We start from the raw sequence: 18461 nt of genomic DNA, 5'->3' as shown, positions 1-18461 counted from the left end.
AAGGCGCTCACACGCTTATCCAAACAAGTGGCGTTACCCTCTCCTGAGACGGCCGCACTTAAGGATCCATCAGATAGAAAGATGGAAGTTATTCAAAAGAATATATACACACATGCAGGTGTTATACTACGACCAGCTATAGCAACTGCCTGGATGTGCAGTGCTGGAGTAGTTTGGTCAGAATCCCTGATTGAAAATATTGATACCCTAGATAGGGACAATGTTTTACTGTCGTTAGAACAAATAAAGGATGCATTTATCTATATGCGTGATGCACAGAGGGATATTTGCACACTGGCATCTCGGGTGAGTGCTATGTCCATTTCAGCCAGAAGAGCCTTATGGACACGACAGTGGACAGGCGATGCGGATTCAAAACGTCACATGGAGGTTTTGCCGTATAAAGGGGAGGAGTTATTTGGAGTTGGTCTATCAGACTTGGTGGCCACGGCTACTGCCGGGAAATCCACTTTTTTACCTCAAGTCACTCCCCAACAGAGAAAGGCACCGACCTTTCAACCGCAGCCTTTTCGCTCCTACAAAAATAAGAGAGCAAAGGGCTTGTCGTACCTGCCACGAGGCAGAGGAAGAGGGAAGAGACACCAACAGGCAGCTCCTTCCCAGGAACAGAAGCCCTCCCCGGCTCCTGCAAAAACCTCAGCATGACGCTGGGGCCTCTCAAGCGGACTCGGGGACAGTGGGGGGCCGTCTCAAAAATTACAGCGCGCAGTGGGCTCACTCGCAGGTAGACCCCTGGATCCTGCAGATAATATCTCAGGGGTACAGGTTGGAATTAGAGACGGATCCTCCTCATCGTTTCCTGAAGTCTGCCTTACCAACCGTCTCTTCCGAAAGGGAGAGGGTGTTGGAAGCCATTCACAAGCTGTACGCTCAGCAGGTGATAGTCAAAGTACCCCTATTACAACAAGGAAAGGGGTATTATTCCACTCTATTTGTGGTACCGAAGCCGGATGGCTCGGTAAGGCCTATTCTAAATCTGAAGTCCTTGAACCTCTACATAAAAAAGTTCAAGTTCAAGATGGAGTCACTCAGAGCAGTGATAGCGAACCTGGAAGAAGGGGACTTTATGGTATCCTTGGACATCAAGGATGCGTATCTACACGTTCCGATTTACCCCGCACACCAGGGGTACCTCAGGTTCATTGTTCAAAACTGTCACTATCAGTTTCAGACGCTGCCGTTCGGATTGTCCACGGCGCCTCGGGTCTTTACCAAGGTAATGGCCGAGATGATGATTCTTCTTCGAAGAAAAGGCGTATTAGTTATCCCATACTTGGACGATCTCCTAATAAGGGCAAGGTCCAGAGAACAGCTGGAGACAGCTTTAGCACTATCTCAAGAGGTGCTAAGACAACACGGGTGGATTCTGAATATTCCAAAATCCCATTTAATCCCGACAACTCGTCTGCTGTTCCTAGGAATGATTCTGGACACGGTTCAGAAAAAGGTTTTCCTTCCAGAGGAAAAAGCCAAGGAGTTATCCGATCTGGTCAGGAACCTCCTAAAACCAGGAAAAGTGTCAGTACATCAATGCACAAGAGTCCTGGGAAAAATGGTGGCTTCTTACGAAGCAATTCCATTCGGCAGATTCCATGCAAGAATATTCCAAAGGGATCTGTTGGACAAATGGTCAGGGTCGCATCTGCAGATGCACCTGCGAATAACCCTGTCACCAAAGACAAGGGTGTCACTTCTGTGGTGGTTGCAGAAGGCTCACCTATTAGAAGGCCGCAGATTCGGCATTCAGGATTGGATCCTGGTGACCACGGACGCCAGCCTGAGAGGCTGGGGAGCAGTCACACAAGGAAGAAACTTCCAGGGAGTATGGACGAGTCTGGAAAAGTCTCTTCACATAAACATTCTGGAACTAAGAGCAATCTACAATGCTCTAAGCCAGGCGGAACTTCTCCTGCAAGGAAAGCCGGTGTTGATTCAGTCGGACAACATCACGGCGGTCGCCCATGTAAACAGGCAGGGCGGCACAAGAAGCAGGAGTGCAATGGCAGAAGCTGCCAAGATTCTTCGCTGGGCGGAGAATCACGTGATAGCACTGTCAGCAGTGTTCATCCCGGGCGTGGACAACTGGGAAGCAGACTTCCTCAGCAGACACGATCTTCATCCGGGAGAGTGGGGTCTACATCCAGAAGTCTTCAACATGTTAATAGACCGTTGGGAAAGACCAATTGTAGACATGATGGCGTCTCGCCTCAACAAGAAACTGGACAAATATTGCGCCAGGTCAAGAGATCCACAGGCAATAGCTGTGGACGCACTGGTAACTCCTTGGGTGTACCAGTCAGTGTATGTGTTTCCTCCTCTGCCGCTCATACCAAAGGTATTGAAGATCATACGGCAAAGAAGAGTAAGAACAATACTAGTGGTTCCGGATTGGCCGAGACGGACTTGGTATCCGGAACTTCAAGAGATGCTCACGGACGAACCGTGGCCTCTACCTCTGAGAAGGGACCTGCTACAGCAGGGTCCCTGTCTTTTTCAAGACTTACCGCGGCTGCGTTTGACGGCATGGCGGTTGAACGCCAGATCCTAAAAGGGAAAGGCATTCCAGAAGAAGTCATTCCTACCTTGATTAAGGCACGGAAGGAAGTCACCGTGAAACATTATCACCGCATTTGGCGAAAATATGTAGCGTGGTGCGAGGATCGGAGGGTTCCGACGGAGGAATTCCAACTGGGTCGTTTCCTACATTTCCTGCAATCAGGATTATCTATGGGTCTCAAATTGGGATCCATTAAGGTTCAAATTTCGGCCCTGTCAATATTCTTCCAAAAAGAATTGGCCTCTGTCCCTGAGGTCCAGACTTTTGTCAAGGGAGTACTGCATATACAGCCTCCTGTGGTGCCTCCGGTGGCACCGTGGGATCTAAATGTAGTTTTAGATTTCCTCAAATCCCATTGGTTTGAACCATTGAAAAAGGTGGATTTGAAATATCTCACATTGAAAGTGACTATGTTACTAGCCCTGGCCTCTGCCAGGAGAGTATCTGAATTGGCGGCTTTATCTTATAAAAGTCCTTATCTAATCTTCCATTCGGATAGGGCAGAACTGCGGACTCGTCCGCATTTTCTCCCTAAAGTGGTATCAGCATTTCATCTGAACCAACCTATTGTGGTGCCTGCGGCCACTAGCGACTTGGAGGACTCCAAGTTGTTGGACGTTGTCAGAGCCTTAAAAATATACATTGCAAGGACGGCTGGAGTCAGAAAATCTGACTCGCTGTTTATATTGTATGCACCCAACAAGTTGGGCGCACCTGCTTCTAAGCAGTCGATTGCTCGTTGGATTTGTAACACAATTCAACTTGCACATTCTGTGGCAGGCCTGCCACAGCCTAAAACTGTAAAAGCCCACTCCACAAGGAAGGTGGGCTCATCTTGGGCGGCTGCCCGAGGGGTCTCGGCATTACAACTCTGCCGAGCAGCTACGTGGTCGGGGGAGAACACGTTTGTAAAATTTTACAAATTTGATACCCTGGCAAAGGAGGACCTGGAGTTCTCTCATTCGGTGCTGCAGAGTCATCCGCACTCTCCCGCCCGTTTGGGAGCTTTGGTATAATCCCCATGGTCCTTTCAGGAACCCCAGCATCCACTTAGGACGATAGAGAAAATAAGAATTTACTTACCGATAATTCTATTTCTCGGAGTCCGTAGTGGATGCTGGGCGCCCATCCCAAGTGCGGATTATCTGCAATACTTGTACATAGTTATTGTTAACTAATTCGGGTTATTGTTAAGGAGCCATCTTTAAGAGGCCCTTTCTGTTGTCATACTGTTAACTGGGTTTAGATCACAAGTTGTACGGTGTGATTGGTGTGGCTGGTATGAGTCTTACCCGGGATTCAAAATGCCTCCCTTATTGTGTATGCTCGTCCGGGCACAGTACCTAACTGGAGTCTGGAGGAGGGTCATGGGGGGAGGAGCCAGTGCACACCACCTGACCTAGTAAAGCTTTACTTTTTTGTGCCCTGTCTCCTGCGGAGCCGCTATTCCCCATGGTCCTTTCAGGAACCCCAGCATCCACTACGGACTCCGAGAAATAGAATTATCGGTAAGTAAATTCTTATTATTTGTACTACTCCCCTATTCTAACTCCCTCTGCCACCAGCCTGTATTTTATGTGCAGGCTTTCAGGTTTCTGGCAGCCTGAATTAATGTGCACTTGTCTCTGCTAACAGTGCTGATTCCTGAGGAGAGAAGAAACATTGTTGCTATTCATGAGCTGCCTAGCTGAGGAAGGCGCCTTTTTCTGTGGTTGACAGTTTGAAAACCTGCCAACTCCGTCCCCTATCCGCTGGCACCCATCTCAACCAGGTCTCTAAGTGCTATGGTGGCCAATCCCGGGATCGGCGGGATCTCGGGATTTAGGGCCAAAAATGGCTGGGATTGGAAGCTCCAATCCCGGCTTCCTGCTTCCGGGTCCCCAGCCCAGAGTGAGAGGTCACGCTGCGCTGTTAGCTGCTGCTGGGAGACACCAGCAGCGTTCACACGGTGTTCCCCTCCCGCCCGCCCACGGTGTATGGTGAGTTATATGTGTGGGGCGATGGGGCGGCCACCTAGGTAAAAGCCAATCCCGGGATTGACCATTTTTCAATCCCGCTACCCGGGATTGAAAAAATGGCCCGGGATCGGCTTCCCTACTAAGCACCATTTTGAGTTGTTACCCTACACAATTAAAATCAGCCTTTGCCTGCACCCAACTCACAAGGTGGTCCAAATGCTGTCTGCCTACTAGTTAAATGCCATGCGCCTTAGCCCCCAGATCCGCTGCTTACTGCGGATCCGCTCCACTAACCTCCTCTGTAAACTCCCTCTGTCCTGCACTGAGTGAGCTATGCTGTCGCGCTGTGTACTGTCAGCACGGCAGTGCAGTGGGGACCACGCCGCGACCACTCGAGCACAGTGCCCCACACAAGGAGGCTCACTCATCCACACTACCACTCTGTGTAGTGGAGACCACGCCGCTCCTGCGGCCAGTCATAGCCAGCGATGAGGAGAGGGAATGTGGGGGATGCCGCTACACTGGACACGGGCGCCGCACAGTGCCTCACACAAGGAGGCTCACTCACCCGACCGGAGCCTTAGGATGCGGCTGTCTCGGGAGGAACAGTGCTTCTCAGGTCAAGCACTGTTCTCCTTGCTGTCTAGGGAGGAACAGTGCTTCTCAGGTTAAGCGCTGTTCTCCTTGTGCAGCTTGACGCTGCTAGTGTGTAACCCGGACCCTACTTCTCTCATATAAGTGGCAAAGAGTTCCTGAGGCTGAGGGAACTTAGTCCCATGAATAAAAAAGCTAAATAAATGAAAGTAAATATAGACTGAGCTTGAGCTCAGTCAGCAGTGACCGGCTCCCTCGGCACAAATTCAAAACTGAGGGATGATGGGGGATAGAGGGGGAGGAGCCTGTTTCACTTCTTGCATTATTTAAAGTACCAGCTCCCTGTAAACCACCATCATCACCCCACGGTCTTGAAGTTGTGCCAGTGTCCTCTAGTGGCTGACAGAAAAAGAGAGTTCCCTGCAGGGTGAGGAGTGGCATAGTGCTGAACTTCTTTATCCCAAGTTCCACCATGAAAGAGAAAAAGGAGTTTTCCTTTACTACGCAGAACCATGCCTGTTATATTTGTATACAATTTCTGATATCCATGTATAGTATGTTTCATGTAAGATACATTGTTGTAACGGCTTTAAAGGATTATTGCTAAACTTGTAATTTATAGATTTAAAATTACATTTATATTTCTCTTTCATCCACTAGGGGACACTGGAGTCCTATACAGTAGGGGTGTGAAGCCTTGAACCGGAGGTGTGGCACAATCTAAAATTAGCATTGTCTGCACAGCCGGCTCCTCCCCCTTCACATCCCTCCTCCCTCAGTTTGAAAAATTGTGCTTGAGGTGAAGCACGTGGGAGCACTGAGCTCCTGACAAAAGATACTAAAAGGGGCTGCGTAACCCTAATAAAAGGGGGACAAGGCTGCCTAATATCAGAGAGACAAAGATCCCTATTGAAGGGACCTGCCTCTCTCCACAGGAGATCCTCCAAGACTTCTAACAGTGAGTACTGGTAGAAGGAAGAGTTATGGTCCTTCATGTATGTTTATTTATTTTTATTTATTTCTATAGTGAGCAGGGAGAGACCTTCCTTACTAAAATATCACTGAGATCCTGTAATTGATCTCTGTTGTATGCTGCCTCCTGTAATCACTGTACAAGAGCTGCCCCCTGTAATAGCTCAATGTAATGCTGCCTCCGATATAATATAGCCCCTCACATTGCAGTTACAGCGGCGGGCGCGGGAGCAGAGTGCGGTGCGGGACTTGGCCTTTCCTCCCTGTGAGCAGGGAGGGACGGCAGAGCGGCGCGCTGCACAGCGAGAGAGCTGACAGCCGAAGTGGAGCTCAGGCGCCGCTGCGGGAAGCTGTCCAGATGCGCGCCGGCCAGCGGGTCCGGAGCGCGCCAAAATAGTGTCCGCACAGAGCGCCAGAGAGTGGACTCGGCGCGCGCCAGCCAGCGGAAGGGGGCTAGTATAAAAGTTCATCCGAGGCAGCAGCAAGTGGAACTCATATAGCCTAATGGCTAGGGTTCCTTGACAGCAGCATATATTTTCAAAAGTCTTGCAAGACATCAGTGAGGACCATGTTTAATGATTATGGCGCCAGGCTGAGGTAATGGGTGGGTCCTCCCCCTCACCCCAGTAGATACATAGGGGAAGTTGTTTAATAAAGAATTAGCTCCCCCTGCTGCACTGCCTGCATAGTGCATAGTATAAGATATCAGGGAGATCGTTAGGTAACTGCTCCCTCTGCTGGTGGATAATATATATACAGATGAGGATCTCCTGAAAAGTAATCAACTTTACAATTTATATTTTCAAGGGACTTCTGTTTCAAAGATCCTGCAGAAAATACACGGAAGCAAGCGAATACCAACTCTAACATCGTAGCTGATTACAGTTGGGGTGTGAGAATTGCGAGTCGGCTGGTGTTTTAATTTTTTTTTTTTTCTTTAATTTTTTATTATTGTTAATTAAAGTAAAGTTATTGACCTGCTCCTTTTATATACGAAAAGGACAGGTAATTCCAGCCGGATCCAATACCTTCGCTTCCGTCATCTCCCAGTCTTTCTCTTCCTAGTTTAAAGGGTGAAAGCGCGGCGGGCTACCCTGGTACAGGGTTTTCAAAACAACATGTCTAAGGCAGCCAAGACCTGTTATGTTTGTACGAAATGTAACAAGAAGAGCACGCAGGTTGGCAGCTCCGGGGTGTGCGACTCCTGCTTAAACAAGGACGCTCCACCTGGGAGCAGTGCTCTGGCCAAGGTATGGGGAAGACAACCTTGCTAATAGAATCTCCATGGAGATGGCTGAGTTGCGCAAGCAACAATCAGAATGGGCTGCGGGATTCTCAAAGACGATGGAGGAATTTCTCATCAGGTTAACGCCGCCCGCACCCGCAGAAACGAGTGTGCGCAAAGCGGTTAAAAGAACTCTCCCTATGATACAAGAATCAGAGGAGGAAGAGGGTTTTTTTCCTGATACGGAGGAAGGTGAGTTAATTAAACCTAACCTAGACGCCGACTTTCCAGAGGAGGACTCGGCAATCTCAGGTCTAGACTTCTTAATTGACGCGGTAAAAGAGATCCTACGTTTTAAGGACGAGCAAATATGGGAGCCGGAGGATTTAGATTTGTTCGAATCCCAGAAGCCGCGTTCAGCAGTGTTTCCTATTCCTAAATCCCTCCAATCTCAGATAGAGGAGGCTTGGAAACAACCTGACAAACGGTTTCAATTTCCGAAACGGTTTCAAGTAACTTATCCCCTACCTAAGGGTGTAATGGACAAGTGGGAGACTCCGCCGGTAGTGGATGCTTCCCTAGGAAGGTTGTCAAAAAAGACAATTTTACCAATTCCTAACGTAACTACTTTAAAGGATGCGTCAGACCGTAAAGTTGATACTGCGTTAAAGTCAATTTTAGTTGCAGCTGGTGCAGCGCAGAGACCTGCGATCGTCTGTGCTTGGGTCAACAAGGCCATGGGAGCATGGTCCGGGCGTATTGTACAAGCTATTGAGGAGGAAAATAGCTTAGAAGAGATTACCCAACTGGCAGAACACATTCGAGAATCTGCATCGTACTTGTGTCAAGCTTCTAAGGATATTAGCAGAATAGCATCGCGCATATCTGCATCGGCCATATCGGCTAGAAGGATTTTATGGCTCAGAGAATGGCAGGGAGACTCTGAGACCAAGAAGGCGGTAGAATCCATCCCCTTTGTGGGTGAAATGCTGTTCGGACCAGAATTAGACAAGTGGATTTCGCAGGCTACAGCGGGGAAGTCCACTTTTCTGCCTACTCCGTATACGAGAACCGCTTCACAAACTAGGAGAGGTTATTCGGGACCAGCATTTACTTCATTTAGATCTCAGTCCTTTCGAGCCAGAGGAAGGGGTTTCGGTACACAAGCACGTGGGGGCAGAGGTAGAGGCCGCTCACAAGCAACAACCAGAAAGCAGGATAAACCCGCTAACAAGACCGTGGCATGACGGCCTCCCAACTCACCTGGGGTCCCCTTTGGTGGGCGGCCGACTTTTAAGGCCGCCCTTAAGGTTTTCAGGACATCTGGGCCAAAACCTCACCAGAACTTTGGGTGAGCAACTTGATATCTCAGGGATACACACTGGAATTTCAACAGAGGCCTCACAGTCAGTTTTTTACAACAGGATTGCCTCACTGCCCTCAGAAGGCAAGGGCACTACGGGCAGCAATTCTCAAATTGCTACAAGCAGAGGTCATTATTCCGGTTCCCGCTTCTCAGAGAGGAACGGGGTTCTATTCCAATCTTTTTGTCGTGCCAAAGCCAGACGGGACGGTCAGACCAATACTCAATTTAAAAGTTTTCAACCAGTTTTTAAGAGTCTACAGATTCAAGATGGAATCAATCCAATCAGTCATTGCAGGGCGAGTTCATGGTATCCATGGACATAAAGGATGCATATCTGCATATTCCAATCTGGAGTCCTCACCAGGCTTACTTAAGGTTCGCATTGGTGGCGGATCACTACCAATTCCGGGCATTGCCGTTCGGCCTAGCATCAGCCCCACGAATTTTCACAAAGATCATGGCGATCATGGTTGCAGGACTGAGACTGTTGGGGGTCACGATTATACCTTATCTGGACGATTTATTGATCAAGGCTCCATCTCAGAATCGACTGCTCAAGGATGTTCAGACATCCCATCAATTCCTAATTCAACATGGATGGATTATCAATTTCCAAAAGTCCAACCTCATACCGACTCAACGGATTCAATTCCTCGGTCTCATCTTGGACACGGTCCTATTACGGGTGTTCCTGCCAGAGAACAAGATCCAGGACCTACAGAGATTAGTGGCTCAGGTACTGAGGACGCAAACCGTTTCTCTGCACCTCTGTGTGCAACTTCTCGGGAAGATGGTGGCGTCGTTCGAAGCTCTCCAGTACGGCAGACTTCATTCACGACCATTCCAAATGAACCTTATTACTCAGGGAGCAGGCTCGCACTGGCTTCTACATCGGAGAATCCGACTTCACCCACAGGTACGGGTCTCCCTGATATGGTGGTCGTTACACAAGAACCTTGCAGCCGGGAAAAAATGCGGCATTTGGGATTGGAGGATCCTGACGACGGATGCCAGTCTCAGAGGTTGGGGAGCCGTCCTAAACGACCATCAGTTTCAAGGACGGTGGACCCTACAGGAGAGCAAACTACCCATAAATATCCTCGAACTAAGGGCAGTTTACAATGCACTTCTCTTAGCAGAAGACCTGCTCGTGAATCAACACATCAGGATTCAGTCAGACAATGTCACGACGACGGCTTACATAAACCGGCAAGGAGGAACAAAGAGCAGGATGGCGTTAAAGGAAGCCACAAAGATCTTGTTGTGGGCGGAAAAAAGAGACATCATTCTCTCGGCAGTGTTCATTCCAGGTGTGGAGAACTGGGAAGCAGATTACCTCATTCGTCAGGACATGCACCCGGGAGAGTGGTGCCTTCACCCACAGATTTTCAACATGATTGTGAGAAGATGGGGTCTACCTCAGGTGGACCTAATGGCGTCTCGGCAAAACCATCAGCTGCCCAGATATGTGTCAAGGACGCGAGATCCAGCAGCAGAAGGAGTGGACGCATTAACACTCCCTTGGTGTTACAGGAGGGTTTACATATTTCCACCATTCCCACTCATACCCAGGGTTCTGAAAAGGGTAAAGCGGGAACGAGTGTGGGCCATTCTAATCGCACCAGATTGGCCCCGCAGGAGTTGGTACTCCGACCTGAGAGGATTACTTGCGGAAGATCCTTGGAGGTTACCTCAGAGAGAGGACCTGCTATCTCAGGGACCGTTCCTACACCCCGACCTGAACAGGCTGCGTTTGACGGCGTGGCTATTGAAACCCGGATCTTAAGATACAGAGGGATTCCACGAACGGCCATCCCTACGATGATTGCCGCAAGAAAACCGGTCACAGCCAGGCACTACTACAGGATTTGGAGACGGTACATGGCTTGGTGTCAGCAGCGGGGATGGAATTCAACGAACTTCCATTTATCTCGACTTCTACTTTTCCTTCAGGCTGGTCTAGAGGGAGGCCTCAGACTGGGCTCTCTGAAGGTTCAGATTTCGGCTCTCTCCATCCTTTTTCAACAGCGGTTAGCATCCTTGCCAGAGATTCAAACCTTTTTACATGGGGTTCTGAGGATTCAACCCCCTTTTCGTCCTCCCACGGCACCATGGGACTTGAATTTGGTGTTAGAATATTTGTAGTCACCGACTTTTGAGCCATTGACAAGAACAGACCTGAAATATCTCTCTTGGAAGGTTACGTTATTACTTGCCTTGGCTTCGGCTAGGCGAGTTTCTGAGTTGGGAGCCTTATCCTGTAAGAGTCCTTTCTTAGTTTTTCATGAGGATAGGGCGGAACTCCGTACAAGGGCGGACTTCCTTCCGAAGGTGGTTTCGGGGTTTCATGTCAACCAGCCAATAGTGGTTCCATCTTTCCAGGGTCTCACAGATGAGGACGTGTCCTTGGATGTTGTCCGAGCTTTAAGGATATACGTACAAGTTACGTCGTCCTTCAGAAAGTCGGACCATTTGTTTGTCCTTTATGATGGGCCAAAGAAGGGTTGGCCAGCATCTAAGCAGTCTTTGGCTAGATGGATTAGACTTACCATTCGGCAAGCTTATGTTTCCTGTGGCAAACAGGTTCCGGTTCAGACGGGTGCTCATACTACCCGTTCAGTGGGTGCCTCGTGGGCGGCTGCCAAGGGTGCTTCCACTACTCAACTTTGCAGGGCGGCGACGTGGTCTTCAGCCCACACGTTCGCGAAATTTTACAAGTTTGATACTTTTGTGTCCGGAGAATCTAAGTTCGGACGTTTAGTTTTGCAGGTCACCGACAGCACTCCCACCCTGGGGGTAAACTTTGGGACGTCCTCTACTGTATAGGACTCCAGTGTCCCCTAGTGGATGAAAGAGAAAAGAGGATTTTGGTACTTACCGATAAATCCATTTCTCTGAATCCTCTAGGGGACACTGGACGCCCGACTCGGTGCTGTCAACCTGCTGTGTTCTAAGTTCTTGTTTTAAAACAGTTCGTATAAACAGCGTTCCTTTTTTTTTTCGTTTAAGAGTTCTTGGCCGCTGTTTGATATGTTGTACGGTTCGGTTCCTCGCCATGTGCTATAGTGTCATATCCTATTCTCTCAGTCAAATTTTTCAAACTGAGGGAGGAGGGATGTGAAGGGGGAGGAGCCGGCTGTGCAGACAATGCTAATTTTAGATTGTGCCACACCTCCGGTTCAAGGCTTCACACCCCTACTGTATAGAACTCCAGTGTCCCCTAGAGGATTCAGAGAAATGGATTTATCGGTAAGTACCAAAATCCTCTTTTTCCATGTTTTAGTGATGATGAAGGTGATGAGGATGAAGATGAAGAGGATGACAACGATGATGATGAAGAGGAAGAAGCTGATGAGGACGAAGATGGTGAGGAGGATGAAGAAGATGATGATGATGAAGAGGAGGGAGGAGAAGAAGCGGAGGAAGAGGAACATAATGAGGAGAAATCTAAGAAAATTCCGCAACATGTAATTGTACCTATGACTTATCCAGAATGTGATTACAGTGTACAACTTTAGTTATGTGTGGTTTACGCCTTCATATCCATCAAGTGTGTGTATGTGTGTGTGTATATATATATATATATATATATATATATATATATAGATATAGATAGACAGCAGACGCGGCACTCCAAATGACTTTACCAATAAAAGCATATTATAAAGTACGACGTTTCAATGCCGCTTTTATTTGGGCATTTTCCTCGGGTATGCCAGCAGTAAGGAAGGCATATTACATGTTATTGCAACCAGCAGCATACATAATCAGCAGCAGTATTTATCGTGTTACACACAGCAGCACCATCCCCACATACAGCATTTGGTTGGGCCACCTGCCGTATGTGGGGATGGTGCTGCTCTGTGTAACACAATATATACTGCTGATTATGTATGCTGCTGGTTGCAATAACATGTAATATGCCTTCCTTACTGCTCCACTGCTGGAATTTGGTGCAATTTCTAAAAGCACCCTTCGTTGACTATTGTTGTCTCTGTTTCTGGATGTGCCGGCTCCCAAGTCATCTATATTTCTCTATCGTCCTAGTGGATGCTGGGGTTCCTGAAAGGACCATGGGGAATAGCGGCTCCGCAGGAGACAGGGCACAAAAAGTAAAGCTTTAGGATCAGGTGGTGTGCACTGGCTCCTCCCCCCATGACCCTCCTCCAAGCCTCAGTTAGATTTTTGTGCCCGGCCGAGAAGGGTGCAATCTAGGTGGCTCTCCTAAAGAGCTGCTTAGAAAAGTTTAGCTTAGGTTTTTTATTTTACAGTGAGTCCTGCTGGCAACAGGATCACTGCAACGAGGGACTTAGGGGAGAAGAAGTGAACTCACCTGCGTGCAGGATGGATTGGCTTCTTTGGCTACTGGACATTAGCTCCAGAGGGACGATCACAGGTACAGCCTGGATGGTCACCGGAGCCTCGCCGCCGGCCCCCTTGCAGATGCTGAAACGAGAAGAGGTCCAGAATCGGCGGCAGAAGACTCCTCAGTCTTCTTAAGGTAGCGCACAGCACTGCAGCTGTGCGCCATTTCCTCTCAGCACACTTCACACGGCAGTCACTGAGGGTGCAGGGCGCTGGGAGGGGGGCGCCCTGGGAGGCAAATGAAAACCTTTTTTTGGCTAAAAATACCTCACATATAGCCTCCGGGGGCTATATGGAGATATTTAACCCCTGCCAGAATCCATTAAAGAGCGGGAGACGAGCCCGCCGAAAAAGGGGCGGGGCCTATCTCCTCAGCACACAGCGCCATTTTCCCTCACAGAAAGGCTGGAGGGAAGGCTCCCAGGCTCTCCCCTGCACTGCACTACAGAAACAGGGTTAAAACAGAGAGGGGGGGCACTATTTTGGCGTTAGAAATATATAAAAGATGCTATAAGGGAAAACACTTATATAAGGTTGTCCCTATATAATTATAGCGTTTTTGGTGTGTGCTGGCAAACTCTCCCTCTGTCTCTCCAAAGGGCTAGTGGGTCCTGTCCTCTATCAGAGCATTCCCTGTGTGTGTGCTGTGTGTCGGTACGTGTGTGTCGACATGTATGAGGACGATGTTGGTGAGGAGGCGGAGCAATTGCCTGTAATGGTGATGTCACTCTCTAGGGAGTCGACACCGGAATGGGTGGCTTATTTAGGGAATTACGTGATAATGTCAACACGCTGCAAGGTCGGTTGACGACATGAGACGGCCGACAAACAATTCGTACCGGTCCAGACGTCTCAGAAACACCGTCAGGGGTTTTAAAACGCCCGTTTACTTTAGTCGGTCGACACGGACACTGAATCCAGTGTCGACGGTGAATAAACAAACGTATTCCTTATTAGGGCCACACGTTAAGGGCAATGAAGGAGGTGTTACATATTTCTGATACTACAAGTACCACAAAAGAGGGTATTATGTGGGATGTGAAAAAACTACCGTAGTTTTTCCTGAATCAGATAAATTAAATGAAGTGTGTGATGATGCGTGGGTTCCCCCCGATAGAAAATTATGGGCGGTATACCCTTTCCCGCCAGAAGTTAGGGCGCGTTGGGAAACACCCCTTAGGGTGGATAAGGCGCTCACACGCTTATCAAAACAAATGGCGGTACCGTCTATAGATAGGGCCGTCCTCAAGGAGCCAGCTGACAGGAGGCTGGAAAATATCATAAAAAGTATATACACACATACTGGTGTTATACTGCGACCAGCGATCGCCTCAGCCTGAATGTGCAGAGCTGGGGTGGCTTGGTCGGATTCCCTGACTAAAAATATTGGTACCCTTGACAGGGACAGTATTTTATTGACTATAGAGCATTTAAAGGATGCATTTTCTATATATGCGAGATGCACAGAGGGATATTTGCACTCTGGCATCAAGAGTAAGTGCGATGTCCATATCTGCCAGAAGATGTTTATGGACACGACAGTGGTCAGGTGATGCAGATTCCAAACGGCACAAAGGTGTATTGCCGTATAACGGAAGAGGAGTTATTTGGGGTCGGTCCATCGGACCTGGTGGCCACGGCAACTGCTGGAAAATCCACCGTTTTTACCCTAAGTCACATCTCTGCAGAAAAAGACACCGTCTTTTCAGCCTCAGTCCTTTCGTCCCTATAAGAGTCATATCTGCCCAGGGATAGAGGAAAGGGAAGAAGACTGCAGCAGGCAGCCCATTCCCAGGAACAGAAGCGTTCCACCGCTTCTGCCAAGCTCTCAGCATGACGCTGGGACCATACAGGACCCCTGGATCCTACATGTAGTATCCCAGGGGTACAGATTGGAATGTCGAGACGTTTCCCCTTCGCAGGCTCCTGAAGTCTGGTTTACCAAGGTCTCCCTCCGACAAGGAGGCAGTATGGGAAACAATTCACAAGCTGTATTCCCAGCAGGTGATAATCAAATTACCCCTCCTACAACAAGAAAAGGGGTATTATTCCACATTATATTGTGGTACTGAAGCCAGAAGGCTAGGTGAGACCTATTCTAAATCTAAAAAAATTTGAACACTTACAAAGGTTCAAATCAAGATGGAGTCACTCAGAGCAGTGATAACGAACCAGGAAGAAGGGGACTATATAGTGTCCCGAGACATCAGGGATGCTTACCTCCAGGTCCAAAATTTGCCCTTCTCACTAAGGGTACCTCAGGTTCGTGGTACAGAACTGTCACTATCAGTCTCAGACGCTGCCGTTTGGATTGTCCACGGCACCCCGGGTCTTTACCAAGGTAATGGCCGAAATGATGACTCTTCTTCGAAGAAAAGGCGTCTTAATTATCCCTTACTTGGACGATCTCCTGATAAGGGCAAAGTCCAGGGAACAGTTGGAGGTCGGAGTAGCACTATCTCGGATACTGCTACAACAGCACGGGTGGATTCTAAATATTCCAAAATCGCAGCTGATCCCGACGACAAGTCTGCTGTGCCTAGGGATGATTCTGGACACAGTCCAGAAAAAGGTGTTTCTCCCGGAAGAGAAAGCCAGGGAGTTATCCGAGCTAGTCAGGAACCTCCTAAAATCAGTGCATCATTGCACAAGGGTCCTGGTAAAGATGGTGACTTCCTACGAAGCAATTCCATTCGGCAGATTTCACGCAAGAATTTTTCAGTGGGATCTGCTGGACAAATGGTCCGGATCGCATCTTCAGATGCATCAGCGGATAACCCTATATCCAAGGACAAGGGTGTCTCTCCTGTGGTGGTTACAGAGTGCTCATCTTCTAGAGGGCCGCAGATTCGGCATTCAGGATTGGATGCTGGTGACCACGGAGGCCAGCCCGAGAGGCTGGGGAGCAGTCACACAAGGAAAAAATTTCCAGGGAGTGTGATCAAGTCTGGAGACTTTTCTCCACATAAATATACTGGAGCTAAGGGTAAATTTATAATACTCTAAGCTTAGCAAGACCTCTGCTTCAAGGTCAGCCGGTATTGATCCAGTGGGAAAAACATCACGGCAGTCGCCCACGTAAATAGACAGGGCGGCACAAGAAGCAGGAGGGCAATGGCAAAAACTGCAAGGACTTTTCGCTGGGCGGAAAATCATGTGATAGCACTGTCAGCAGTGTTTCATTCCGGGAATGGAAACTGGGAAGCAGACTTCCTCAGCAGGCACGACCTCCACCCGGCAGAGTGGAAACTTCATCGGGAAGTTTTCCACATGATTGTAAACCGTTGGGAAATACCAAAGGTGGACATGATGGCGTCCCGTCTGAACAAAAAACGGGACAGGTATTGCGCCAGGTTAAGAGACCCTCAGGCAATAGCTGTGGACGTTCTGGTAACACCATGGATGTACCAGTCGGTGTATGTGTTCCATCCTCTGCTTCTCATACCTAAGGTACTGAGACTTATAAGACGTAGAGGAGTAAGAACTATACTCATGGCTCCGGATTGGCCAAGAAGGACTTGGTACCCGGAACTTCAAGAGATGCTCACAGAGGACTTATGGCCTCTGCCGCTAAGAAGGGACTTGTTTCAGCAAGTACCATGTCTGTTCCAAGACTTACCGCAGCTGCGTTTGACGGCATGGCGGTGGAACGCCGGATCCTAAGGGAAAAAGGCATTCCGGAAGAGGTCATTCCTACCCTGGTCAAAGCCAGAAAGGAGGTGACCGCACAACATTATCACCACATGTGGCAAAAATATGTTGCGTGGTGTGAGGCCAGAAAGGCCCCACGAAGAAATTTCAACTCGGTCGATTCCTGCATTTCCTGCAAACAGGAGTGTCTATGGGCCTCAAATTGGGGTCCATTAAGGTTCAAATTTCGGCCCTGTCGATTTTCTTCCAGAAAGAAGTGGCTTCAGTTCCTGAAGTCCAGAAGTTTGTCAAGGGAGTATTGCATATACAACCCCCTTTTGTGCCTCCAGTGGCACTGTGGGATCTCAACGTAGTTCTGGGATTCCTCAAATCACATTGGTTTAAAACCAGTCAAATCTGTGGATTTGAAGCATCTCACATGAAAAGTGACCATGCTCTTGGCCCTGGCCTGGACCAGGCGAGTGTCAAATTGGTGGGTTTTTTCTCAAAAAAGCCCATATCTGGTTGTCCATTTGGACAGGGCAGAGCTGCGGACTCGTCCCCAGTTCTCTCCCTAAGGTGGTGTCAGTGTTTCACCTGAACCAGCTTATTTTGGTGCCTTGCGCCTACTAGGGACTTGGAGGACTCCAGGTTGCTAGATGTTGTCAGGGCCCTGTAAATATAGGTTCCAGGACGGCTGGAGTCAGGAAAACTGACTTGCTGTTATCCTGTATGCACCCAACAAACTGGGTGCTCTTGCTTCTAAGCAGACTATTGCTAGTTGGATGTGTAATACAATTCAGCTTGCACATTCTGTGGCAGGCCTGCCACAGCCAAAATATGTAAATGCCCATTCCACAAGGAAGGTGGGCTTATCTTGGGCGGCTGCCCGAGGGGTCTCGGCTTTAAAACTTTGCCGAGCGGCTATTTAGTCAGGGGCAAACACGTTGGTAAAATCCTACAAATTTGATACCCTGGCTAAGGAGGACCTGGAGTTCTCTCATTCGGTGCTGCAGAGTCATCCGCACTCTCCCGCCCGTTTGGGAGCTTTGGTATTATCCCCATGGTCCTTTCAGGAACCCCAGCATCCACTAGGACGATAGAGAAAATAAGAATTTACTTACCGATAATTCTATTTCTCGGAGTCCGTAGTGGATGCTGGGCACCCATCCCAAGTGCGGATTATCTGCAATACTTGTACATAGTTACAAAAATCGGGTTATTATTGTTGTGAGCCATCTTTTCAGAGGCTCCGCTGTTATCATACTGTTAACTGGGTTCAGATCACAGGTTGTACAGTGTGATTGGTGTGGCTGGTATGAGTCTTACCCGGGATTCAAAATCCTTCCTTATTGTGTACGCTCGTCCGGGCACAGTATCCTAACTGAGGCTTGGAGGAGGGTCATGGGGGGAGGAGCCAGTGCACACCACCTGATCCTAAAGCTTTACTTTTTGTGCCCTGTCTCCTGCGGAGCCGCTATTCCCCATGGTCCTTTCAGGAACCCCAGCATCCACTACGGACTCCGAGAAATAGAATTATCGGTAAGTAAATTCTTATTGTTTGTGTGTGTGTCTGTGTATATATATATATATATATATATATATATATATATGCAAGGAGGTACAAAGGTGAAACTTCAATTCTAAGAATTTGGTCATGTTCAAGATATGAGAGATCACTTTTATTGGGATTATTATTGATTTTATCTACTAACAGGGAAAGTTAGAGCAAAACTGCGGCATTGGGCAGTATTGCTTAAGACAGTGGTCCCA

General features: G+C 48.5%; 1 protein-coding gene across 3 annotated transcripts in view; it reads left to right on the top strand.

Moving 5' to 3' along the window:
• RANGAP1 (Ran GTPase activating protein 1) overlaps positions 1 to 18461 on the top strand; it is a 198073-nt gene that overhangs the window by 167032 nt on the left and 12580 nt on the right. For all 3 annotated transcript variants that reach the window (XM_063940734.1, XM_063940733.1, XM_063940732.1), the window contains one exon: positions 11977 to 12160. In XM_063940734.1, the coding sequence (XP_063796804.1) occupies positions 11977 to 12160 (184 nt within the window). The remainder of the gene's footprint in view (positions 1 to 11976; positions 12161 to 18461) is intronic.

The sequence above is a fragment of the Pseudophryne corroboree genome, chromosome 9 (genome assembly GCF_028390025.1).
Source record: "Pseudophryne corroboree isolate aPseCor3 chromosome 9, aPseCor3.hap2, whole genome shotgun sequence".
In the NCBI taxonomy this organism is placed as follows: domain Eukaryota; kingdom Metazoa; phylum Chordata; class Amphibia; order Anura; family Myobatrachidae; genus Pseudophryne; species Pseudophryne corroboree.
The sequence above is the reverse complement of the archived record's forward strand: the minus strand, read 5'-3'. Positions and strand labels throughout refer to the sequence as shown.